We start from the raw sequence: 26,955 nt of genomic DNA, 5'->3' as shown, positions 1-26,955 counted from the left end.
CTCACCCAGGGGGATTTTTTTAAAGCTATACATTCTCCCTCCACAAATATTCTGATACATTCCTTTTTGTTCTCTCTCTGGAATCAATGCTATAGTGAACCACTGACTGTTACGTGTCGTATCCTTTTGTATATTATGAATTATTGTTTTATATTTATCAGTGAATGACATGTTTCCAATTAGACTTCTACAAAAATATAAGACAATATTTTGTTTAAATTACATTATTTATTTTTAATTATCCCTCTTAGTCCTGCATGCATTGTTAGCACAAAAATTTGATTACAACCTCCACTGAAGAGATAGTAGGTACACAATCACCATCTGAAGAGTTTCTTCAGAGATGACCGACCTAGAATTCCAGGCCATCATAACACTGTCAGTAACCTATACAATGTTCAATAGAAAAATTTACCAAATATCCTTTGTTTAATGTAAACAAGGCAGGAGGCAAAACAGATATTATAGTAACACTATTTTACAGGGCCCAGAAATATGATTACCTACCATGTTTTAACACATCAAGTGTCACGATGACATGCATATTTTGATTAATTGTACAATCCAAAATATAATTACCATATAAATTGTGGGTTTAGCAATTCACTGTAACTTCTGTCAATACTTATAAACTTCATAATTAAATGGTAATTGTATATTAATGCAATAATTTATGGAAATATGTTACCATGAATTATGAAGTAATTCCATAATTTGTGCCCCGTAAAATTAAGTGTAATAATCTTTACACTAGCAACAGTGTAAGCAAGCTAAGGATTTTGGTCCTCATAGATATATACACACATATATATACAGATATACACATACAATAATGTACAATTAAACCAAAAAGCTATGAATTCACTCACAGCTTATATATTGCACAGACAGATACATTATGAGAACATTACAGAGTTAGAATGTGAGTACTACAATGATAATTGGCCGGCTAAGGACAAATCTTGAGTTCTATCGAGTCAAGAATGTGGCTCATTACTAAAAAAAAAAAAAGAAAGAAAAAAGCCAAAGACTATACTGTTAAGAGAGAAAGTTTAAAAAAGAAAGTTATACCCATACACCAATGTGAAGCAAGACTAAAGTTCAGTTTGGAACTTGTTATGGCAAGCGACCCCTAGGGTGGTACTGTCCACCCAACACAGTGTGCGGCAGTCACTGTTCTGCACGTGCTAAGGAACAGAAACAGTCAACTTCCGAAAGTATCAATATGGCTAGTCACGTAGCAAAATGTTTCACTGACAAAACAGACTCACTCTGAGAACTTGTGCTGGCTCTAGGTCTGAACTAAATAAGAAAAAGAAAAGAAGGACAGAAACCAACTTAAAAGATAAGCAAACTATACCTTAAGCATTAGCTGATTACAAATCAAAGTCATTATAATAATTTAGGAAAATAATTATCTTTTAAGAAGCAGCATACACACACACACACACACAAATAGGAGTTAAAGCTTTTCTGAGCTTGGTTTCATGGATTAGCCAAAAGGTCCCATTGTGAAATCAAGGATAAAATAGTATTTGGCTTTCGAGGTAACATTGCCATTACACTTATTGAACTCTATGAAAACATTAAGAAATATCTAATACCTCTTAATGTTCTATTTTAAATACACCTACATCAAAGTAGACTACAATTACATCTAAAATAAAGATGTTGCAGTGTTCCTTACATCAATAAATACAGCAAAAAGAATAATATGCCTTCCCACAGTTAAAAATCATTTAAAGAAAAACGTGCACAAAGTAACTATCTCCCGCTTATTTCTTCATTGTTTCGCTTAATAAATCTCCTAGAGTGAGCTAAAAAAGATTTGCATTGAATTTAGAAATTTAGCTTTTTTGTCATTTTTAACAGTGGTAAGTAAGCCAAGAATAGTCATAATTTTTTTGACATTTTGTTCTTAATAAATAGCAAAAACTAACTACAAAATAAATCGGAAAACAAACAACAAAATTAGCAGTAGGTGTAAAATATGCTTCTACGCACACGCTGTAGGATGTAGAGATGCACATACGCTAAACAAGTTCTCAAGGGGCAGTTCGGTCCCTTTCAGGCTGGAAGGCTCGCTAGACTGCTGCTCCCACAAACGCCAGTACATGGGAAGGCAAGGAGCAAAGTGCTGCTGCTTAACACATCAACCAAAAAAACAAAACAAAAACCCAAGAAAGCTCAAAAGCATATTTGAGTGATAAGCGTCACTTAAAAGGAAGCATAGAAAGTGGATCAGCAAACCCCACTGTGTAAGCCAAGGACACGCGTGCTGAGCACACCACTCCTTCCTGCACCCGTGCCCACACAGATACCACTTTACCCAAGTTCTTTCATATGTAAACAGGACAGATTGGTTGGTTTGCTTTTAAATCTCTTTAGAATGACTTAAAACAAAAGACTGAGAAAAAAAACTGTAAACATTCAGGACGCCATTGGCATTTTGATTGCTGCCACCTATACTACAATGCGTTTCAATATGAAAATCAAATTATAAAGCAAGTTTCAGAGAGGGACGCAGAGATAGAAAAAAAGAAAAGGGTCTCAACCCAATACATGTTAATCAGCTTAAAAAATACTATTTTAGTAAACAATACCAATGGTGAGCACAAATTCAATGTTGTTGCAAAAATGACAAAGTTTAAATTAACTGGGACCCATACATGAAAATCAATCACTAACCTGGCTATGTGCACAAAAGAGTAAAAGAACGTTTCTTTAAAAATATATATATATATTAATCAAGAATTTACCATATTAAACTGTTATTCTTAGAAAAGCTGAAGAAAGTTAATGGTGTTCTACACATTTTTATCTTCTATTATTAATTCATTTGATAGTTTCTAAATTGTATTTTTTTTTCTCATTTGCAGTTCTTTTAAATATTTTGTTTGATAAGAATTCTGACCTTAAAAAGTTATAAAATTAGGGTTTTGGTTTTTTATTTTTTGCTACTTGTTAATCCAAAAGAATGTAAGCACTTGAGTCCCAAAGAATGTCAAAAGGCCTTGCTACCTAAAAGGATATTGGATTAACAGAAATATCATCAAAGTCATGACATCAGAAATTTTGCAGCTTTTCACACAGGCATTAGAAATGCTTATTTCCTGAAGTTCCTTTGATTGTATCCTGGATTCAAGGACGTGCAACTTTATATACAGAACCATTATGATAAAGCCAGTGAAAACAACATCACACAACACTGTACTGAGAGCGTCCACTCAGTGGGTTCTGAATGGTTCTGTCCAGTTTACAGCAATGCTTCATTTAAAAAGGCTTTTTATTGTCACGTGGCTGGGTGGAACTGAGGCTTTTTTGATGAAATGTACATGATAGTTCTGTTCCCTTGGTTACTTGAAAGATGCTGTTTAGGGTGTGGAGGCTGCGTGGTATTTCACAAAGGCAATGGCTGCCAGCTCCTTACAGAACTCTTCCAGCACAATCACACCCTCCAACAAGGTGATGTGGTCAATCCTAGGAAGGGAAAGCAGGCAATTAATCAATTCAGGATATTAACAGATCATCAAATGAAGGCAAAAGCTTTAGACAAACAACGTGAGAAACACTGACTTACACAGGTCCTTCAGGCTCCAGACCAAGTAATCGCTTTCTGACTAGTAGAAGCTTGGGAGTAAAGTCTTGAATACGCTGGATTCGAACCATGAGGTCTCCAACAACCTGCGTCACAGGGACGAAAGGGGCTCAGTTCCTGAACAACTCCATGGGGGATTTTCAGGATAAAAAAAAAATTCCATTTCCTATTACTAAATGAAGACTGTCACTTTTCACTATTCACGTAACAATCTTGGACAAAGGACCCACAGCTATCCCTTAAAATACAAGAGTTACACGTATTATTTAAGAGAATGAATCTTCCTTTTTTCTCCACAGTCTGCAGTAAGATAATTCTAAACAGAAAATACATGATATTTTTCATCATTGCTGTTTAGTGGCTCAGTCGTGTCCGACTCTTTGCGACCCCATAGACTGCAGCACACCAAGCTTCCCTGTCCTTCACCATCTCCCGGAACTTGGTCAAACTCATGTCCATTGAGTCGGTGATGCCATCCACCCATCTCATCCTCTGTCGTCCCCTTCTCCTCCTGCCTTCAATCTTTCCCAGCATCAGAGTCTTTTCTAATGAGTTGGCTCTTTAGATATTTTTCATTACATAACACTAATTACAAACAATGTTATTAAGATGTTAATTGGTCAGGCTGATCAATCCTGGAGAATATAACAAAACTGAAAACTCACCCTGACGATTACAGAGAATAGAGATCTACAGCCAGACGCAAGGTTCACATAAGGGTCCAAGAGGTACTCATGTATGTGTGGATGAGGGAAGAGAGAAAGTCTAGATAACACCGATGTTACTTGTAAGTTGACATCATATGGCTACAAGAGAGGGAGAAAGGAAAAAGATATTTGACATTATCTCTATGTATATACCTGAGCACTGAATTTACCATTTCAGTTTGTCTTTTCAAGAAAGGACAATCTACCATCTTAATCCTTCTCTATATGCTCTTCTACAATGACAGTATCTGTAACTAAATTAGCTCTAGCTCTTACCGTCTCAAAATGCATACATCACAGTCCTGAAACCTTAAAAGCAGAAAAGCATGCACATAAACATATAGGAAAAATAAATATGTAACACTGACAGAATGTCTCTGCTTTTTGCAGGCTTTTTAAGTTAGTAAGATAGTTCAAGAGGTTATCAAAACCCAAAAAGACATATACTACAAACAATAGAAGACACGTTAAATATTAGACAAAAGACAAAAGGGAAGGTATTAAAATCTTTTAAGTAATCTAATTTTAGAAATGACAATCCTTGTTTTAAATTATTCAACTGCTGCCAATTATCAAAAGCATACATACAATAAAGTCATATATATCACAGAACCTTGTCAACAGAGTAAAAGTACTTGAGGGGTAGAAATAACTACCATAAGCCTTAAAAGTGAATTAGAAGATAAAAAAATCACGATTACAGAAAGGATCACCACCTTTACTGGGCAACAGCATTAACTCTTCCAAAACAATGACTATATATCTGTGTAAAGTTCCTCATACACGTTTTGTATTACAGTATTACAATTTTATTAGTTTTTTATACTTAATCTGTTTATTCCTCATAGAAAGCAGCTTGGAGGTGCTTTACAGAGTATGTGTCAAAATCAAAGCAGGATGCATGATATGCAAAAAGAGTTGCTATTATTGTGCCTAGAACTTTCAACAGAAATCTCTCCTCCCTTTCAGTTTTCTTCTTCTAAGCAGTCAGGGGCAACGGAGTGGCTAAAACAAAACTGACTTCAGTGAGAAGGCTGGAAAGAACCTCAGTGACTGGATGAATGAGAAACAGATGCTGCAGCAGGAGGAAGGGAAAAGTGAATCAGGACCAAGATAATATTAACCAGAAATGGTTAATCAGAATGGTTTACCCTCATTCACTGAGTAGCTTTTAAGCCCTTGATCATAATGAATACCAATTAAGAAGTAAATATTTGGCATTCAAAGGATGACCAATGCTTGAGCATGTGCCAGAAGATATCAAAGATACTGTTATATGAATAAAAATTCAAGTCCTGTGCTAAAGTCTAATTTCAGTCATGAACACAGATTTTCTGAAAGAAAACTTCCCCTAAGTCACTCTTATTTAAAATCTAGCTTTACGCAAGATAAGTGAAAGCAGATACAACACCCATTGAAGGATAGACTGAAGGGCATCTTCTCCTACTTGATAATATTGGCGACAGAATAGCCTTCTCCAAGATTCAATTCAAAACAATGAATTTACATTAGATTGCATTTTAGGCACAAAGGAAACACTTTAAAAAATCTTTAAGAAGAAAACATTTGGTAAAAAACGTGGACAAAATCATTTAAAATACAACTTAAGTACAGTATTGTATGTGACTTCATTTCAGGCAGTTCAGATTTTTAGGTCACTAAATTCTGCCATTTATAGGTGCTTTAAGTAAATAAACTGACAAAACTTAGCTTTTAACAATGATATATTACTACTTAATTTTCTCTATATGGTGTTACTTTGGTTTTAAGCTTTTTTAAACAAGAAGCTATATCTTTGGTTGTTTAAGAAACTTAAGGCTGGCTCAGATTATATTTTAATGTTGTGAAAATGAAAATAAAATTCAGCTAGATAGAAACTGTTCCATCATACTCTGAAATGGTTTCTACTTCATATTGGTAATAACTTGAAAACAAGCCGGCTTTTTAGGGGATTCTTAATAGTAACTGTTTGCATCTGTTATTTTGATTATGTTGTACTTTATAGAGTGTTCACCTGAAATCAAAGTTAACTAGATTTTTCTGACATGTTAAATGGACTTGGCCCATTTTTAAATGAGCTCACCCTAAATACAAGGTGTGAATTTTAGGACAATGAACTTTGACTTAGATGTCACCTGCTAACTCAACTCTTTTACTAAAGGCCAAATATGTGGATGGCCAAAATGATAAGAATTGATAAATCTCAACAACTTGGTAGTCTCTGAAATTTCTTATAACACCTGCATTTAACAAGATTTTATATTTTTAAGAGCAATTTAAATTACTTTTATCCCCCCATAGTCCTTTTAAGCAAATCAAGTAATGCCAACTTCACTTTAACAATGAGAAAATGTGAGGAACAGCTCACTTGAGTTGCCCAAATTAAAATTTTTCCCTTTGAACTTGGGTTTCCCCACATTTCTCCTGGTATTCTTTACATTCTGTTGTGGACCTTAGCATTTTACTATCTTTTTAAAATCACTACAGTTAAAAACAATACCAAACACACTATATTTTTCAAAAATTAAGGGTGTGACAACACAAGTGTCATGAATACCTGATGTCGTAACTTCTCAATTATACACAGAAATCAGCTACTTTATTATTAATTACCCATAATAATGTTTAATCCCAGCCTGGTTAGCCTGATTACTATTAGGGGTATCTATGTACTATGAACATATAAGCAAACATCATCTTTAGCAAAAGCAGTTAGAAAAGAGAGAAAATGAAATTAAACCAAGCACGTTAGACCCACCAGAACTTACGATTATCTTTGCGATCTGATTATAAAGTCCTTATTCGAAAAGGCTTGGGAAGTCGAGGTTTTTAAAGACAGAAGGCTTGAGGCTAGGCTCCACAGTTCATTCACTAAGTCACATTAACTAAAACTAAGGATTCGTCATTTATACAATACAGGGAGCTGTTGTGCCTATCACTCAGGGTTCCAGGAAGAATGAGTGGGACGCTGTCTGAACTGTACTTGCACGGTGAAGAGCTATCTGGTGAAAGAAAAAGAACTGCAAACATTTCAGGATATTGTCTCCCGTGTATCCTCTGTGTCAGTGCTCTACAGATGGAAGGAAAAATGCTCAAGTGTGATGGGGATTCCAAGGGGATCTTTCCACTCAATTCAGAAACTACTTTTTAATATTTAGATTCCTTTTGAGTGCTTTTGGTCAAAATTTCTATAGATTACTGACTTGGTACTAATTGTTGTCATCTCCTGGGTGTTTTGTTTAATCAGATTCAAACTAAGTCTAGAGAACCAGCACAAAGGCACAATACACTGGGAGGGTTATTGTAAACCTCCCCACTGGCGGGCGGGGTGGGGGAGGGGTGGGGGAGGGGTGGGGGAGGGTGGGGCGGGGGGAGGGGCGGGTTACGTGCCAAGAGGTATACAGCATAATACCTACTGGGAAAGTGAAAGTCCCTTCAGTCCTGACTGACTCTGTGACCCCATGGGCTGTAGCCTACCAGGCTTCTCTGTCCATGGGATTTTCAGGCAAGAATACTGGACTGGGTTGTCATTCCCTTCTCTAGGTTATCTTCCCAAATCAGGGATTGGACCCGAATACTTTGGTTGTTAAGTATTAAATATCAATCAGCAAAAAATGAAACAGCAGAAATTCAGTACATGTTGTTAGGATGTTAAAAGAAATCAGGTGATGTGACTTAGTGAGTGAACTGTGGAGCCTAGCCTCAAGCCTTCCATCTTTAAAAACCTTGACTTCTCAAGCCTTTTCAGATAAGAACATTATAATCAGATTGCAAAGATAATCGTAAGTTCTGGTGGGTCTAACGTGCTTGGTTTAATTTCATTTTCTCTCTTTTCTAACTGCTTTTGCTAAAGATGATGTTTGCTTGTATGTTCATAGTACATAGATACCCCTAATAGTATCAGGCTAACCAGGCTGGGATTAAACATTATTATGGATAATTAATAATAAAGTAGCTAATTTCTGTGTGTATAACTGAGAAGTTATGATATCAGGTATTCATGACACTGTTGTGTTGGCACAGCCTTAATTTTTGAAAAATATAGTGTGTTTAGTATTGTTTTTAAAAGAAAAAAAGGACTTGACTCTATGTCTTTATTGATTATTATCAGAAACAGGGCTGACTGAAGTCAACCCAGTGAAATACTTCTTAATTATCATTTCTTTATTTGGCTTTCTGGTTATTGAAGACAGCCTGATTGTACAATAAATTTCTTTTGTAACTCCCTAGGCTCGTATAAATATTTAACTAAAATGCTAAAAAAAACAAGCACTTTAATATAGGATTTCAAATTAATTCTAAATTGGCTAACTCAGTTTTCATGCTGAGGCAAGTTTAATGCCACATAGTTTCACTTCAAGTGTCCATATCAACATATAAAACATTTCAAAGCTCTATTGTTACTCTATATGTCAGGGAGAGAGGGGAGGGAGGGATTCTCTAACCTCAAGTTCAGTTCTCCTGACAGTCGGTGAAAGAGACACAGCAGCATACCAGCTGCCAGTGATTTTTACTTCCCTTGAAATAAGTAAATTGACTTTTTATATTTCACTTCCCCTTATGAAAATTAATATCATTCACAAATTCTTTGTCTGAAGAAGCAGGTTCACCTAATACTGTTCTGTAATTTTAGCGAGACCAGAGCACTCAAGATTTGGTTTGAAATGACGTTTAAGATCTTCTTCAACTCAACAAGTTTCACTCTATCTGTACCTGTACTAACCAAAAGGCTTTCTAGGAAAGCACTCTAGTCACTGCCAAAAGGTGTTAAGACTACTGTTAATAAGACAATGGCCTACAATGAGAAGTAAACACACAAATCTGTAACACCTTCAGGCCAGATCAACGTTTTAATATAATGAATGCATCAGAAACCCACCAATTGTTGGCAATCAAGCTTTATGAAAAAGTCATCTGGTGGAAAAAAGAAAACAATAAAACTACTGAAGATGTAAACTAAGATGTAAACAGAACCCACGGTGAATGGTAACAAAATAATACGAAATTAATACTTTAAAACTTATTACCTGATCAAGAATTCTTCCCATCCTGTCAAATAAGACTTTCAGAAAATGACCTTCAAAAAAAGCTGCTTCTAAATTGCACCTTTCCAATGCTTTTGGAGAGCCAGGCCACTCCCATCTTAAGCAGATAGCACAGTAGTCCCGGAACTGCGGAGAAAGCATTTGACTCATTAAAGAAGAACTGAGCAAAAACAGATTGAGATTAAATAGAAACAATTTCCCCAAATAAGCATAACAATCCACTCGAATGCTGAGTGTCTGCCGTGTCAGGTACCATGGGAGATGGGAGAAGATGGCATAGATGACACCCTGACTGCAGAGAGGCACAGGTATGGTTACAGCCACCAGTACCAACAGGCTGGGGAGAAAGCAGGCAGATTCTAACTTTACCAAAGCACCCCTCGCACTGCTGGGGCAAGCATAAGCATACGCCCTTCCCTTTGGAGGACTTCAACCCTTTCCTTATACGCATCACAGATGTAGAGTATTTAGAAAGCAAAGTAAGTCTTAGCCACATTTCCCAATCTATTCTCAAATGTCACATGTAATGTACAACGTAGATGGACTATAACAGGTGAACAGATGCATGTCATCTGAGAGGCAAGCTTGACTCTGCTGCCATGTGCTCGCCCAGGCACGTCGCTGTGACTGTTACGAGGGGAAGAAACAGGGCTGCTGCACGCAGTCTGAAACTGTTCACTACCACCGCAACGAGACGAGTACAAACACGGAGAGCCGGTTTAGACACTTTTCAATTTCACTGAGTGAAATTTTACATCTGTTCAATCTAATAAAATAACTGGGGCTTGTATTTAGTGTTTTTTCATTTTTCTGGTATTTCATTTTTATATTTTACAAAAGCATTGGTCCATGATGGGTTAAAAGTAAGTGGAAACTGGCCCTTACTATCCATTTTATCAGTAAGGAACACCACAATATGGATTTTTGTAAGCACAAGAATATCTCTTATAATAAAAAGAAAATTTAAAAGTCTTCTCTGACATGCAATCTACTGGAATTTAAAAGAAAAAATTTGGAGCATAGTTTTCTTCCATATTCTTTTCCTTTTCATATTCTCCTTATTAAATAAAGCAAAATTACTTTGACATCTGTAGTTTACAAATTAGTTGAGATTAAAATATATTCTTACTACAAAGCACTAGCTTCAACTTTTAAAAGAAAGACATATTTAAAATGATTAAAAACCCAACTTCTTCAATATCTTGTGAATTTTAAACTATTTCTTTCAATAGACAATTATCTTTATAAAACCACATCCCAATATTTAATAAAGTATTTTTATATTAAATTTTTTGAATTTCTGAGCTAGAAAATAAGTCTAAATTTTTTCTATTCTTTTTGTTTCATTTCAAATATTCCTAAAACAATTCTGTTATCAGAATATGGAAATAAAACGTTTCAGAGAGAATCACAGTAGTTTAAAAATCCAATCGGTACTACTGAGGTTGGGGCTGCTTTCATTGTCTCTATTTTATTGTTGTATGAATGTATTTGGTACCCTGGTACTCTAGTTATTCACATAGTAATGGGGACTTGAATTTAGGCTTAAAGCATCATGAATTAACTGTAAGGGCATGCAAGCTAATTATCAATAAAAGCACACTTCCACCCAAAAGATTTAAATGAAAATTAAATGCATATTTTTCTGATGTGAGGCATTTCAAAACTTTGGAATTTGGTAAAATGTAAAATGCTACAGGGGGCTTCCCTGGTGACTCAGCAGTAAAGAATCCGCCTGCAGTGCAGGAGATGCCGGTTCAATCCCTGGGTCGGGAAGATCCCCTGGAGAAGGAAATGGCTACCCACTCCAGTATTCTTGCCTGGGAAACCCCATGGACAGAGGAGCTTGGTGGGCTACAGTCCACGGGGCTAAAGAGACTGAGCATGCACGCGCGCGCACACACACACACACACACACACACACACACACACACAATGCTGCAGAGGGAAAAGATGATTGAGAGAAGTCCACTTAATAACTAAGAGGAGACGTTTGAGAAAGTGGTTTCAGGGAGGTGGAAAGCTGGCAAGCAGAGGCTGAAGAGGCAGTCCTTGGGAAGTACAGATGAGTGAGAACAGTGGGGAAGAGGGAAGGAAGCAGCCTGTGGGTTGGGAGTAATGCTAGAATCATTTAAAAGTCATGGTTTAGATCAGCAGGGAGAAGGATCTAGGGGAGAAATAACTTCAAGGACAGAAAGAAAAGGAAGAAAAGGGGTGGGGGTGGGGAGGAAGCACAGAGAAATCTTGGGACAGAGACATACACTCAGTGAAAGGCAGTCAGGTCACTGACAGAAAGTTCAAGTGGTTAAGAAAGGGGAACCTCTGGAGAAATAACCGCGGCCCGTGTGAGAGGGCTGTGTCTGTGCATCTTATTATATCTCGCGTCAGATTACTTCACCTACCTGCCTGTGAGCGTCTCGGAGGTAGGTGTCATATCCAGTGCCCTCCACGTGGTAGGATGATTTTGCTTCATCTGGGACCAGACAGAGGAAACTTAAAGGAAAAACAGCCATCATCAGTAACACAAATACTCTCACAATTCAATATCTCTATGTGTATTAAAATATCTAGCAGTATCTTCTGTTTAGCCAAATGCAGATGGAAACTTTTAAAGTATTTATCTTGAATCAGTCCTACAATTTACTAATTAAATACTGTCATTATTTTAAAGGTTTTCTTTAAAAATTACTCATTCCACTTAAAGTAGAAATCAAGCAGAAGATGACTTTTTCTACATTACAGGGAATGACAGAGAGCCCTGATGATTGTTAGTCTCAGGAAACTGGCTTTTACGTAACAGAACCTTAGATTCTCATGCACCCTAACTATGCATCTTGCACTAGTGTGGAGTTTTCTCTAAAGCCACCTCGCAGCACCTGGCACGTCACTGATAGGATTGCAGAGGAAGAAAAAGAAGAAAATTACTGGGGAAAAGGCACTTAAAAAAAACCCTTTATAACGGACTTCTCTGGTGGTGCAGTGGATAAGAATCCACCTGCCAACGCAGGGGCCAGGGGTTTGATCCCTGGTCCTGAAGATTCCACATGCCGCGGAGTAAATAAGTCCCTGCGCCGCAACTAGTGAGCCCATGTGCCGCAACTAGTGAGCCCATGTGCCGCAACTAGTGAGCCCATGTGCCGCAACTACTGAAGTTCGCACACCTAGAGCGCATGCTCCAACACGAGAACCCGCCCCCCACACACTGCAGAGAAGAGACCCTGCTCTCCGCAACTAGAGAAAGCCTGAGCCTGAGCAAGGCAACAATGACCCAGCACAGCCAAAAATAAATAAACATAAACTAATTAATTTAGTTTAAAAATATATATAAAAACACAAACTAATGAGAAGAAATAGCCCTCCACTTAGCACATGTGAGTACATGGCTAGTAAGTTCAATTCGTCAAACTGGAAATTCTCAATGTTGTTCCAACTGGGAATTACTTAAAATCATTTACATTTAAAAAAAAAAAAAAAAGAAAGAAAGAGTACCCTGAAGATTACTTTCATCACTATCACTCTAGAGGGTTTTTTTTTCCTCTTTTGTATCCATTGTTGCCTCTAGGCTGTTCACTAGCTACATCAGCATTTCAAAAAGATGACATAATCTTTAAAAAAGGGAAGATGAGTTCATGACATCTCTATAATGATCAAAGAGCAGAGCTGTTATACGTTGTAAAAACAAGTGAAAGAGATGTAAGTCAAATACATACAGCAACTCACCTATTTACAATTTTGTGGACTTCAGTTTTCCCATCGGTTTTGGGGTGGTCTGGAGTAGCAGGAGGTGAGGAACTAAGCCACTCTTGATTTGACAAAGTGTTATCTGGTGAAATGTCAGTAAATAAGGGATCTTCTTCCAGATCTCTAAGTTTAATTTAATGATGCATAAAAAAATTTTATTATATTTTCTAAACCAAAAGATTCTCTGCTATGTTCTCAGAAACCTTTACATAATTTTGCTAATAAAGGAATTAAGGAATAATGAATGTATTTATATTGTACAGAGAAATTAACATTTTTTACTAACATCAAACTCAAGGTTATATTGACTTTGTTAGGTTTAGTGAATAGATACTGCCGCTTGTGATTTGAAGGGACAATAGTATCAGGACATCTAAATTTTATTTAAAAAAACCTTTTAAACTGTTAAAGTATTTTTTTAAATACTTTAAGAGAAGAAGGAAGAGAAGAGAAATTAAGAGGGGAGAAAATTATGACTTAATATGAAATGTTAAATTCAGAGCTGGATAGAAACTTACACTGCTCCTGCTATTAAACCATTCTCCACTACATCTTTATCTTCTGGGCACACAGGTTTATATTCTGTATAGTTTCTTTCTTCAAGATTTCTTAGGACCAAGTTGTAAAGAATGTGCTCATTGGGTTTTTGTAAAAGATGTTCGAACATTCTTAATGTCATTATGCTGATCTGAAACCAAAAATGATAAAAGGTCACTGAAAAATACTTAAACTATTTTTCATGATTTCAATTTTCAAAATAGAAAGCCACATAAAATAAGGCTGTATTTAAAACATGACAAGTACATCAAAGTCAGTACGTCAAAGAACCTAAGTCCAATTCTAAATCCTTGTATAGCTCACCTCATCAGATATGTGATCACAGTGTTCAATTAACCTATGTCTTAAAGGATGTCTGCTAATTTCTGCCAGAGTTTCTGGTTCCCTCTGTTCTCCAAGGATAAAAAACACCATTTCTTGAAGCAAAATGTCGGAGGTTACTTGCCGAACAATGCGATGGAGCAGAGCAGTTGATGTCAGAATACCCATCTCAGAACTGCATAATAAACAGGTAATTAGGGGGCAAGAATATCAAGAACACAGTGATTTTTTTTCAAAAAGTAAAGAGGCCACTCATGGGCATCCCTGGTAGCTCAGAGGTAAAGGATCTGCCTGCAGTACAGGAGACATGGGTTTGACCCCTGGGTTGGGAAGATCCCCCAGAGAAGGAAATAGCAACCCACTGTAGTATTCTTGCCTGGAAAATCCCATGGACAGAGGAGCCTGGCAGGCTACAGCCCACGGGGTCACAAAGAGTCAGACACGACCTAGCTACTAAACAACAACAAAGAGGCCACTCACGTTTGCATTAGCTGAGGTTCCATAACACCAATAAAAAATCTTTCATGAACAGCTTTGGCAAGAGCAACAGCAGCAGTCTAGAACATAGTATTAAGTATCATATTTTTTTTAATGAGAGATTAATTTATAACACCAACAAATCAATTTGCACTCTCCATCTAATTTAATGTAGAAAAACAAACTTGCCTATTGCTTATCTTCTTGATGGCATATAAACCTAGATGAGATGTTAGCTACTGGTTCCTTTACATGTTATTTAAATTTCCAAGAATAAAGACAAACAGGATAAAAATATTATCCCAACCGCTTATTATATTAACATCTCCCCAAAGAGGAGAAATGCAGGGAAGCCGATGTTACCTTGTAAAGGGTTGCGCTATAATACTTAAAGAAACATAAGGGCAGAACTTAACTGTGATTTATTCCAGATAAATCATACATACATACATGATGTGTATGCCATACACATATACATACCAGATGTGTACGCTGTAATACACATACATACACACATGCACAAACACATGTATACTTTTGGAGGGTTTGTTATTTCATTTTATTTATTTCACTAACTGTGCTATCTATCCTAAGACAATTAAGACATTTATGAATATAGATTGAGTATTCAAATTCACTCAGTAGTTATTTACATTTTTAAGTTATCAATAAACAACGAAAGTATTCAAACCTTTTGTGCTTCCTTTATGAGTTGATCACAATAATCAAACCAGGAGAGAAATGAAATTAAGGCTCTTTTTCCGGGAAATGCTGAAGCATCTTCTTTATGACTATACGAGTCCAAGCTATAGGACACAGAAGAACACAGAGTTATTCGAAAGCATTAATCCAATTCAATGCATACGGGGAGATAAAGGCCCGTGAATGAACACACGGGATGATATATTCAGGCGGGTGAGACTGGATGACAATCAGAAGAGGGTTTTATACATGAAAGCCAAAGATAAAACTTTTTAGATAAAAGTTGCAAATAATTTTCACTCATTAAGTGGAGAATGGAGCTGCAGCAGAAAAACTACTGAGACAGCTCCTGATATTTCCACCATAAATTTGACCAAGTAACAGGAATGGAAAGTTGGAAGTTTTCAGCCTCTAGGACGAAAGGAAAGGAGCGTAAAGGAGGGACGGCAAAAGGAACCGACTGGCCTGCTTCTCTTCCTGCCTTAAAATACTACTCAGTAATGAAGTTAAGAAGTGGGTCTGGCCTACAGATGCTGCCAGAGTACAGGGTGGAAAAAAAACAAGTATAAACCAAAGAAGGGTTAAAAATGCACATGGAAACAGTAACAGGTTCTGATGTCAAAAATGTTAGGCTGCTTACAAGTGGTGGGATTACGAGTAATTTTATTTTTGCTGCTTTACACTTTTAATGAGCTTCCCTTGTGGCTCAGCTGGTAAACAATTGCCTGGAATGCAGGAGACCCCGGTTCAATTCCTGGGTTGGGAAGCTCCACTGGGGGAGGGATAGGCTATGCACTCCAGTATTCTGGCCTGGAGAATTCCATGGACTGTATAGTCCATGGGGTCACAAAGAGTCAGGACACGACTGAACTACTTTCACACTTTTAATAACTTATAAATGTTCTGCAGTAATCCTGTTTTCATATGAGAATCAAGAGGGTAGCCGTAATGCTGGGGGAAACAGGTGAGAGAGGTGGGAGGTGAGGTTCCACACAAGTTTTTTGGTTTTTAAAAAAATATAGTCAGATAAAGTTATTGATCTTAAGGTATTAACTGATCACTACAAGAGACAAAGGGAAATAGCTTAACAATGTAGCACCTAGACTGTTACCACGCCAATTCGTTCCTGATAACAGAGTTCAAAGCAAGCTTCAAAACAATCTGGTTTAATGATGACTAGCAATGTTATATTTTTCAAACCTAAAGAGGTCTATCACTGCAAAACGCAAATGGATTTAAAAGTGTATGTTTAAGAGGCCACGTTCATAGGAAAACACAAAAAGCGGCTCTTACCCCCAGTTAACTGCTTCCACTGTTTCAATATCTAAGGGGTCCACTGACTGAGGCAGGGCCTTGTACAGGGAGGCGAGCCTGTCAGTGAGCAGTTCGCACAAGCACGTGCTCTGCGTGAGGCACTTGGCGGCGGCTGGCTCCGGCAGGCTCACTAGGAGCATCAAGCCCTCGCAGGCTTTCACGGCTATTCGGCCATCCTGAGGGGAAAAACACACACCCTCTCAGTGCTTGAGTCAGACATACCTCAGGTTGTTTGGAAAAATTCCCCTTAAACAGATTAACGTTTTATGCCAAAATAAAAACAGTATTTTTTTTTTCTATGCATTTAATGGTGATTATGTTAGGGGGAAAAAAAAGAAAAGAAGATGACTCACAGGACTTCTAGTAAGATTTAACAAAGAATTCACTAGGTTGTAATCCTGGTTTGGACGAACAACTGTGGCCTCTGGCAGTGCAGTGGTGCTGAGATTTTCCAAGCTCGTGGACAGGGCACCCGTCTGATGAGAAGGCTCATCTTCTAAGTCTGTGTGCTCCGTTCCAGAAGCAGCCGATGGTTCCTCTGGCTGACAGGACTGGCCTGTATCTGTTGACAAGGAATCTTGACCTTTTAATACATCTTCTGAAATTGCATTTGGGCCTCCTTGGGAAGCCAATGATTTAAACTTGTTCTGAAAAGGAACACATGTTTTGTAAGATTCACGTCAAAAACCTTATAGAATAGAAATCATATTTTAATGCGTTTTTCTGTAATTAACACTCAATATCTGGCCACTGTCACAACAGATAAAACTGTTATGACAAATGAAAATACCCAGACTTAAACAAATTGTGCTTTAGATGTCTTAAAATTACATAGGCGTGTATCATAGTTTTCACAACAGGATCTACAAAATGTTTTATACTGACTGTAAACAATGAACAATATTAGTAATAATTATTTGACTCCTACTGAAAACAACTGATGTTAGTGAGGAAAAAATAAGATTCAGGAAGTTTCAGTTGCTGTTAATTGTTTTCTCATCACTGGCCTACTAAAAATAAATAGCCCTAATGCTGATTCTTCTAAAATAAGTTTCTAAGATGATTTTTTTAAGGCTTTTCCGTATACCTCTGATCTGTAAATATAACTCAATACCCTGAGGACATTCTTGTTAGTGTTTGTGAGGATAAAAATGAAGATTTTCTTGAAATATTGTGACCCCCCTCCCCACACTGTACATAGCCAAACACAAAAAGAACCTAACTTGAAGCAAATCATTAGTTTCCAGGCAAAGGTTTCTTGCTTTCTATTTAAACGCAAGAGCAAAAAAATCAAATCACACACACAATTTAGAATTCATCATAAATCAGCTTCTCTGCAGGACCTATCAGAGTGCTTCATCAGAGAAGTGCATTAAATGCTGAATAAAGTCAAAGTTCCACTTCCAAAATTACATGATAGATATTATAAATCACTTTTATTGCTATTAAAGGTATAGTTTAGACCAATCTTATTGAGAAATTGAGCTCATAGCACATATATTAGAAGAAAACAATCCTATGGAACTGAATGAATATTCCAAACAACTTCCCAATTTCCTATGAAGTTAACTGTGTATTATAGTTTTTATGAATGTCAAATATTTTATTCCATCTAAAATGTTAATACTGTTTTTGGGAGGAGCATCGCGCATAAGAATGGCAAGAGGAAGAACAATCCTGGGGTCGCAAAGAGTCGGACATGACTAAGCAACTAACACTTTCACTTGGAGCACTCACTCCCTGAACTAGTGTTTCTCAACTCAGGACTGCTGGCTCACGGTTTTCTGTGGGGCTTGCTGAAAATGCAGAATGAAAATATCTGGAGGTGGAACCAAGGGATCTGCATTTTAAAAAAGCTCTGCTTGCAAACACGAATTCAAAGCCTTTGACAATTCCAATCTACCTGTCTGGGTCCCTTTCTTACCACATAGCCTAATTAAACTGTGAATCACACCACGGACCTCCTATCTTCACTCCTTTTCTTGTGCTCGCCCATTCTTATTCAGACATCTGTCAGGGCTCCTTTCAAGGACAACTTCTTCCATGCTCCCTCCTAATGACCAAGGCAGATGTGATCTCTTTATCCTGTGAAGTTTTAGGGGCATTTACTCTGTATCTTTCTTATGATACTCGCTTTACTCTACCTTCAGTTCAGTTCAGTTCAGATTACAGTATTTGAACGTTAGTCTTTGCTCATCACCAGACTACCAACTCCTTTACAGCAAAGAATGTTTCTAACTTATGTACCATCTGCATTTAACTCATAGCAAACGCATCTACTGGCTGATGTAAATGAAGCGAGAGATTAGATCTCATGGGATATATGCTTGAGAAATGCAAAGTACTTCTATTACTAGTGAAAGTGAAAGTCGCTCAGTTGTGCCTGACTCTTTGCGACCCCGTGACTACACAGTCCATGGAATTCTCTAGGCCAGAATACTAGAGTGTGTAGTCTTTCTCTTCTCCAGGAGATCTTCCCAATCCAGGGATCAAACCCAGGTCTCCCGCACTGCAGGTGGATTCTTTACCAGCTGAGCCACAAGGGAAGCTCTATTGCTATCATACTAGTGATAAAGCTGCATGTCTCAAAAGATTCATTCATTCAATGTGTTAATTAAACAGTTATTGTGCATTGTGCTAGATACCAGAGAAGCTATGGGGACCCAAAGATTAATAAAATAGAATCCTTGTCCTCAAGGAGCTTACTGACAAGGAAGAGAAAATAAAATGCACATAAATGACTCTAATGCCAGGGAGACTGTAATAACTGACATTAAAAGCATTAATATTAAAAGCATAGGAATAGTCAAGTCAGTTCAGAAAATGGAGTCACCTACCACCCCAGGCTTTGGAGAAGTAGGTGTTATAAAAATGCGGGATTACAGCAGACATGACACTAATTCAGAAGGCTGGTTTTTATGCTGAGGTCTACCTGTAAATGTTTCTCTGAAGACAGGCAGACATACATATGCCTGCAAATTCTCAATTTCTGATCTATGGCTGTGTACTTCTGAAACAAGTATCAGAGATTCTGAGAAAATCCCCTTAAAGCTTAAGCTTGGGAAAAAATCTATGCATCTAAAGTAATTTGGTTACCTAAGCAAACTTAACTAAAAATGAACTTTGAGAAGAAAAATCTCACAGTTAGCCAAATCAAGATATTTGATATGTTTATATCACAAGGCTATTACAATCATTTTGAAGCAAATTTTCAAAATATATGTCATGGAAAACAGGTATTCATAGTCCTTAACACTAACTTAGAAATTTAAATCCACGCAATTTTGCATCTTGGTAAGATAGGTGCTTACCTACCCGCAGTAACAGTGCAGAATAATATCCTGAATTACTTACTCAATAAAATGAAATAAAAAATGAACCCAACTATTAGAATGGCTAAAAGTTTTAAAAACAAAACAACAACAACAAAAAACTTGACAACACCCACTCTGACAGGACGTGGAACAACAACTCTCATACATTGCTCCCGGGCTGCAAAATGATAAACCCACTTGGAAAGAGTTTTGCAAATACACACTTACTACTACATGATCCAGAAATCCTACTCCTAGGTACTTCCCGAAGTGAAATTAAAATCTAAGTCCACACAAAAATCTGTGAATGTTTACAATGGCCTCATTTGTAATTATCTCAAACTGGCCCCAAAATCCCTCAACTGGTGAATGGATAAACAACGGTGGTCCATCCATACAACAGAATACTACTCAGTAGTATAAAGTAGTATCTGTTTGTGATCAAAATCACAGAAGACTCTCAAATGCATGGAAGTGAAATAAGAAATACCAGACTCAAAAGGCTGACTATATTTTTATGACTTTCTGAAAAAGAGAAAACTTGGGATGAAAACGGATCAATGATTGCTAGGGCCAGAGGCAGAAATAGGATGACCAAGAAGGGACATGAGGTCAGGTGATGGAGCTGCTGTGTATCTTGACTGCCGCAGTGGTTATAAAACTGTGTCTGTCAAACTCACAGAATCAGAGAGACTGAGTTGTACTGTGTATAACACACCTCAATCTAAAAAAAAAAGATTAAAAAACCCTTTTTTTAAAAACTAAAAAACACCAACATTTTCCCTAATATATTTCTAAATGACTACTGCTAAGCACCCCACTCCAGTACTCTTGCCTGGAAAATCCCATGGATGGAGGAGCCTGGAAGGCTGCAGTCCATGGGGTCGCTGAGGGTCGGACCTGACTAAGCGACTTCATTTTCACTTTTCACTTTCATGCATTGGAGAAGGAAATGGCAACCCACTCCAGTGTTCTTGCCTGGAGAATCCCAGGGATGGAGCATCCTGATGGGCTGCCGTCTATGGGGTCACACAGAGTCGGACACGACTTAAGTGACTCAGTAGTAGTAGTAGTAAAAAAAGTAAATGAAAGCAGGAAAAACAGAAGAGTTATTTTCTAATTTAAAACTGGAAATAAAATCCAAATATTAACTGATTTAAGTAAACCACAATTTGGTGACTACGGCTAGGAAAAGACAGTGCCAGTTAGCAGAGCAATCCCAATGCTACACCAGGGTGGGGAGGTGACTCGTGATGTTTCACATCTTGTCCAAATCTGCACACACCATTCTTACCCTAGGTCAGGTTACCCACACACCACGCTTGAGCAAGCCTGGCTGAAAATATGATAGCTTAAAAATTCCCATGACTTCCCTCTTCCACATTTGCCCTTCGAGCTGTGCTCCTAAGCTGTAGCTTTGTATTTGTCCAGCCCCTGTTCTGCTCCCTACATGTGGTTCAGTCACATTCTTTGAGAGCAGTTTTTCTCAGGAGATTTCAGGTTAAAATAAAACAGTGCTCCTAAATGAAAATAATTCTGGGGAAGTAAAACAGGCTGTTACTCACAAAATGTAATTTCTTCTAATATTATTTAGAGAATTCAATTCTCATGATAATTTTAATACACACATACTTTGAAGGTTGACAAGAAGTAAACTATACCTCCAGGAAAAAATTAACCAAATAGGGATCTTGTTTCAGCTTTGCACACACAATGCAGAGAAACTGAATTTCTTCATTTTCTGTTGGCGTTGCAAGGACTTCCCCACACAGTCGAATCAACTTCTGTCAAAAAATTTAAAACAAAATTTAAACTTAGGCTATTTTTTTAACAAACATCTAAACAGCCATTCATTCACTTTCAGGATATTTAAAATTTTCAAATAATGCAAATACATTGCATTTTCCAGAAAGAACACTATTTGCAATCACCTGTATCAAATAGGTGCTAGTATTAAGTTTTTCAAACATGTTATTCTAAAAAATTAGTGAGGTATTTAATAAACTTCTTGAGATGTCATGGAAGTAAGTAAATGGTAAAATTAATGTATAAAATTTTAAGAGCGAAATAGAGAGACATGAAGTGCATTTAATACAATGTCATGCATCAAGAAAGCTCAAATATCAACATGTGCTACTTTGCATGTTATTTTTACTCTTAGAAAAATCATATAAAATTATTTCTATGCAAAAAGCAGCGAACCAAATAGTTTGATGTAAAGGGAAGAAGCTACCTGCACGGGCCTGTGCACGTTAATATGTGGGAGTAGCGGCTGCCGGATTTTCCCCAGAAGTTTGGTATAGAACACCAAGACTTGCTGTTTCATTCCTGGAGGACACTGGGTACAGGAAAAACAAAACACAAACAAGAAAAAAACAGACAATGCAAACTTATTTACTCAAAAGCTTGAAAAAAATCAGAGACAATGTATGTGAATATATTCCACCTTCAAAAATCTATGCAATTAGACAGTTAATGACTTTGTCTAAATAAAATTCTGAATCAAATTATTACTGACTGGTATTCTATAAATAAAATTTATAAGAGTGTGTGAGACCACAGACTGATGTAATCACAAACAGCATGGTGATAATGTGCCATGGAGATTGGAGTTTGGTTCAGGTAATGCCAAGCTGTTAATGTTCTAAATGCTAGGGTAAAAGGAAACTCCCTGGCCCAGGCAAAGGCAGCATCTTATCACTTACATTTATGACAGGTAATCAATAACCTTTCACCATATATATGGAGGAGTAAATAAAGTCTAACACATGTATGTAAATAAAGGAATCCTGCGATTCATGGGGTCGCAAAGAGTCGGACACGATTGAGCGACTGATCTGATCTGATGTATAAATGGCTATGATTTAATCTAACAATGCTATTTTAAATTAGTCACAAAATTATTTACATTATGATTATTATAGGCAATGAATATTTAATAAATAAGTTTTGACAACATGCCAATTGTTTTAAATATTTGCTGAAAGGCAGATAAACCTGACGATTACGCATGCTGTAAATTAAGAGAGTATGAGTTAGCAAGGTTACACGCTCTAAAATTAACCTGCTTATGTTGACTCAGATTTAAAATAGTCACAAAACATTTCCAAAACATCAACATAGATACATTATATGGAAATAGCATAAGCTATAATCTTAAGCACAATAGTATGTGAAGACAGTAAATACCTTAAATTATGCAGATAAAATACAATATTTATAATCACCAATATCAAAATAAAATTCCCAGTAGTATAATTACTAACATTTGCTCAGAAATTGATTAATATTTGTTCAATATAATGTTGCATAATCTCTCTCTATAAAGGACAGGAAAAAGGAGGGAGGAAGGGAATGAATTGGAAGTTACTAGTGAGTAGATATTTAGCTAGAAAATATAAACTGAATGAATCTAACCTAAAAATGAATTGGAGAATTACAGACTTAATTAAAAGGAAATCGTCTTCAATACGACTTCATAATTCTATTTGCTGTTTAAACATCTGTTTGAGGTTTCTTTAGTTTGATTTTCACATATATTACAGAAATTCACAGAACAGAAGCACCAATTTTTAGAGCTGGGGGAGGCCTGTTGCTGATCACCTCTTTATTTTTAAAGAAGAGGAAGATTCATCAAAGAGATTTACTTGAACTGGTTCCACTCATCAGAAGTGTTAATGTCAGAATGATCAGTGACATTTTCTTTCAGGATTATGAAAAATAATTTTTGTAACCCAATATTCAATGGGAAAAAAAAAGAAAGAAAAAAAAAGGGGGGGGAAATATTCAATGGGATCCTTCTCATTTCCTTTGATTCTGAGCATTTGCACTTGAGTAGATTTTTATAAATGTTTACACTGTAATTCTAAGCAGCCTAAGTACCAGTTGTCTAGAGGATTTGGGAGCTTTGCTACCTCTATGGAAAGTCATACTCATACAGGCCATACAACTTTCTTTTTTTTTCATGTACTGACTTGAATCCTTCCATGCTTAATACATACTTATACAATTAAATTTAGTGCTTGGCAGCTTCTGTATCTCTAAGACATGAAAACATATATTACATGTACTTGCCTAAGAACATCATGTGGATTAGGAACTTACATCAGCTTTCCCTAAGGTATATAATGTTTCCAAGATCTTGTGATGAAGTAAATATTCCATACATGGCCCCGTCTCTCCAAATTCCCGTTCATTTTCTTCTTGTACTAAGATAACTAACATCTGTTCCAGATGAGATGGAATATTTGTATCTGTCACCGGGGCTTTATCATCTAAAAAATAAAGACATTCATCAAATATTCAAACATTTTTAAATTGTACATTTGCACCTACAATACTCTTTGTATTTCCCTGTTTCTATTCAGAGAAAAATCTGAATTGTTCACACAGGTGAGGTTTATATCTTATTCAAATACAATCTATATTCTGAAAGATATTCTAAAGCTAATACTCATGCATAATAATTCAGAAAAGGAACCATTTATAGGGTATGGAAATGGAAACATGATCAGAAAAAAATACAAATAACCTCAGAACTTTGTATGCATTTATAATTTAAAAAATGTTATTTCAATTAGCCAGTTCAGAAGATCTAAACTTTCAGTTCAGTTCAGTCACTCAGTTGTGTCCAACTCTGCGACCCCATGGACTGCAGCACACCAGGCCTCCCTGTCCATCACCAACTCCTGGAGTTTACTCAAACTCATGTCCTTTGAGTCAGTGATGCCATCCAACCATCTCATCCTCTGTCGTCCCCTTCTCCTCCCACCTTCAATCTTTCCCAGCATCAGGGTCTTTTCCAATGAGTCAGTTCTTTGCATCACGTGGCCAAAGTACTGGAGTTTCAGCTTCAACATCAATCCTTCCAATGAACACTCAGGACTGATCTTTAGGATGGACTGGTTGGATCTCTTTGCTGTCTGAGGGACTCTCAAAAGTCTTCTCTAACACCACAGTTCAAAAGAATCAATTCTTCGGCACTCAGCTTTCTTTATAGTTCAACTCTCACATCCATACATGACTACTGGAAAAACCATAGCCTTGACTAGATGGACCTTTGTTGGCAAAGTAATGTCTCTGCTTTTAAATATGCTGTCCAGGTTGGTCATAACTTTTCTTCCAAGGAGTAAGCATCTTTTAATTTCATGACTGCAGTCACCATCTGCAGTGATTTTGGAGCCCAAAAAAATAAAGTCTGCCTCTCTGTTTCCTCATCTATTTGCCATGAAGTAATGGGACCAGATGCCATGATCTTAGTTTTCTGAATGTTGAGGTTTAAACCAACTTTTTCACTTTTCTTCTTTCACTTTCATCAAGAAGCTTTTTAGTTCCTCTGCACTTTCTGCCATAAGGGTGGTGTCATCTGCATATCTGAAGCTATTGATATTTCTCCCAGCAATCTTGATTCCAGCTTGTGCTTCATCCAGCCCAGCATTTCTCATGATGTACTCTGTGTATAAGTTAAATAAGCAGGGTGACATTATACAGCCTTGATGTACTCCTTTTCCTATTTAGAACCAGTCTGTTGTTCCATGTCCAGTTCTAACTGTTGCTTCCTGACCTGCATATAGGTTTCTCAAGAGGCAGGTCAGGTGGTCTGGTATTCCCATCTCTTTCAGAATTTTCCAGTTTCTTGTGATCCACACAGTCAAAGGTGTTGGCATAGTCAATAAAGCAGAAATAGATGTTTTTCTGAACCTCTCCTGCTTTTTCGATGATCCAGAGGATGTTGGCAATTTGATCTCTGGTTCCTCTGCCTTTTCTAAAATCAGTTTGAACATCTGGCAGTTCATGGTTCACGTATTGTTGAAGCCTGGCTTGGAGAATTTTGAGCATTACTTTACTAGCGTGTGAGATGAGTGCAATTGTGCGGTAGTTTGAGCATTCTTTGGCATTGCCTTTCTTTGGGATTGGAATGAAAACTGACCTTTTCCAGTCCTGTGGCCACTGCTGAGTTTTCCAAATTTGCTGGCATATTGAGTGCAGCACTTTCACAGGATCATCTTTTAGGATTTGAAATAGCTCAACTGGAATTCCATCACCTCCACGAGCTTTGTTCGCAGTGATGCTTCCTAAGGCCCACTTGACTTCACATTCCAGGATGTCTGGCTCTAGGTGAGCGATCACACCTTCGTGATCATCTGGGTGGTGAAGATCTTTTTTGTACAGTTCTGTGTATTCTTGTCATCTCTAAACTTTAGGTCTCTTTATATAAAAATGAGTTGGCCTTGATGTTAAGCTGAATAATGTAGGATATGCGGAGAGGACAGGCTTGGTTTTGATCACTACTACATTGCTTTGTGGGCTTCCCAGGTGGCACTAGTGGTAAAGAACCTGCCTGCTAATGCAGGAGACTTAAGGGACATGGGTTTGATCTCTGGGTCAGGAAGAGCCCCTGGAGAAGGGCATGGCAAGCCACTCCAATAGTCTTACCTGGAGAATCCCATGGACAGAGGAGCCTGGTGGGCTATAGTCTACAGAGCTGCAAAGAGTCAGACACGACTGAAGCGACTTAGCACGAACATTGCTTTGTAATACTGGGAAGTCAAGACTTGAACTGATCTGAAAACATGAAGAGCCCAAAGAAAAACCCTCTACTGAAAATTCTGACATCTCCTCTCATCAGCAGATATCTACTCCCAAAGTAAAAGCTACTTCTCAGGAAAATTCTTACAAAATACTGATTTTTTTAAAGTAAAAATTAATGAATACTTTTAACATAGTAAAAACACATAGTTTTACCAACCTAAATTTATTCTATAAGGGTTAAATTACTCTTATAAAATGTGAAGTGTTATAAAATGTTTAAATATAAAGTGTATTAGGGAATGACAAGTTTTTTATGTCTCTATTGTTCTTTACTTAGTACTGCTATAGTCTGTGCAATACAATCGTGGTATGCTATGTACCTGATGATCTAAAGCTCTGTCTGTACACTTACACATGTATGTGTATATATACACACACAGACTAAACCATAATACTAAAGCCTTATGGAGAAAACAAGGCAAAGAGAAGAGTCACTTTTGTTCCCAGGAGGACATATCAAATACGATTGAGTATGGGATAGTATTAAGAGCATGAGTCTCCTGGACTTGGACAACCTGGATTCAAGCTTTGGCTCTGTCTCTTTTAGCTGGGTGACCTGGGCAAACTACTTAAGCCTCACTACCAAC

The 26,955-nt window shown here is 37.2% G+C and overlaps 1 protein-coding gene across 3 annotated transcripts in view; it reads right to left on the bottom strand.

The window, feature by feature from the left end:
• Positions 1–208: 208 nt before the first annotated feature.
• Positions 209–26,955, bottom strand: part of FHIP2A (FHF complex subunit HOOK interacting protein 2A) — a 37,544-nt gene continuing 10,797 nt past the window's right edge. For all 3 annotated transcript variants that reach the window (XM_006076968.4, XM_044935488.2, XM_044935489.2), the window contains exons 3-17: positions 23,882–24,051; positions 22,011–22,115; positions 21,439–21,561; positions 16,817–17,110; positions 16,443–16,639; positions 15,139–15,253; positions 14,451–14,527; positions 13,953–14,145; positions 13,610–13,779; positions 13,071–13,214; positions 11,753–11,843; positions 9,333–9,476; positions 4,264–4,404; positions 3,581–3,684; positions 209–3,480 (exon numbers count right to left, since the gene is read on the bottom strand). In XM_006076968.4, the coding sequence (XP_006077030.1) occupies positions 3,375–3,480; positions 3,581–3,684; positions 4,264–4,404; positions 9,333–9,476; positions 11,753–11,843; positions 13,071–13,214; positions 13,610–13,779; positions 13,953–14,145; positions 14,451–14,527; positions 15,139–15,253; positions 16,443–16,639; positions 16,817–17,110; positions 21,439–21,561; positions 22,011–22,115; positions 23,882–24,051 (2,174 nt within the window). In that variant the 3' untranslated portion in view covers positions 209–3,374. The remainder of the gene's footprint in view (positions 3,481–3,580; positions 3,685–4,263; positions 4,405–9,332; positions 9,477–11,752; positions 11,844–13,070; positions 13,215–13,609; positions 13,780–13,952; positions 14,146–14,450; positions 14,528–15,138; positions 15,254–16,442; positions 16,640–16,816; positions 17,111–21,438; positions 21,562–22,010; positions 22,116–23,881; positions 24,052–26,955) is intronic.

The sequence above is a fragment of the Bubalus bubalis genome, chromosome 23 (genome assembly GCF_019923935.1).
Source record: "Bubalus bubalis isolate 160015118507 breed Murrah chromosome 23, NDDB_SH_1, whole genome shotgun sequence".
Taxonomy (NCBI): domain Eukaryota; kingdom Metazoa; phylum Chordata; class Mammalia; order Artiodactyla; family Bovidae; genus Bubalus; species Bubalus bubalis.
The sequence above is the reverse complement of the archived record's forward strand: the minus strand, read 5'-3'. Positions and strand labels throughout refer to the sequence as shown.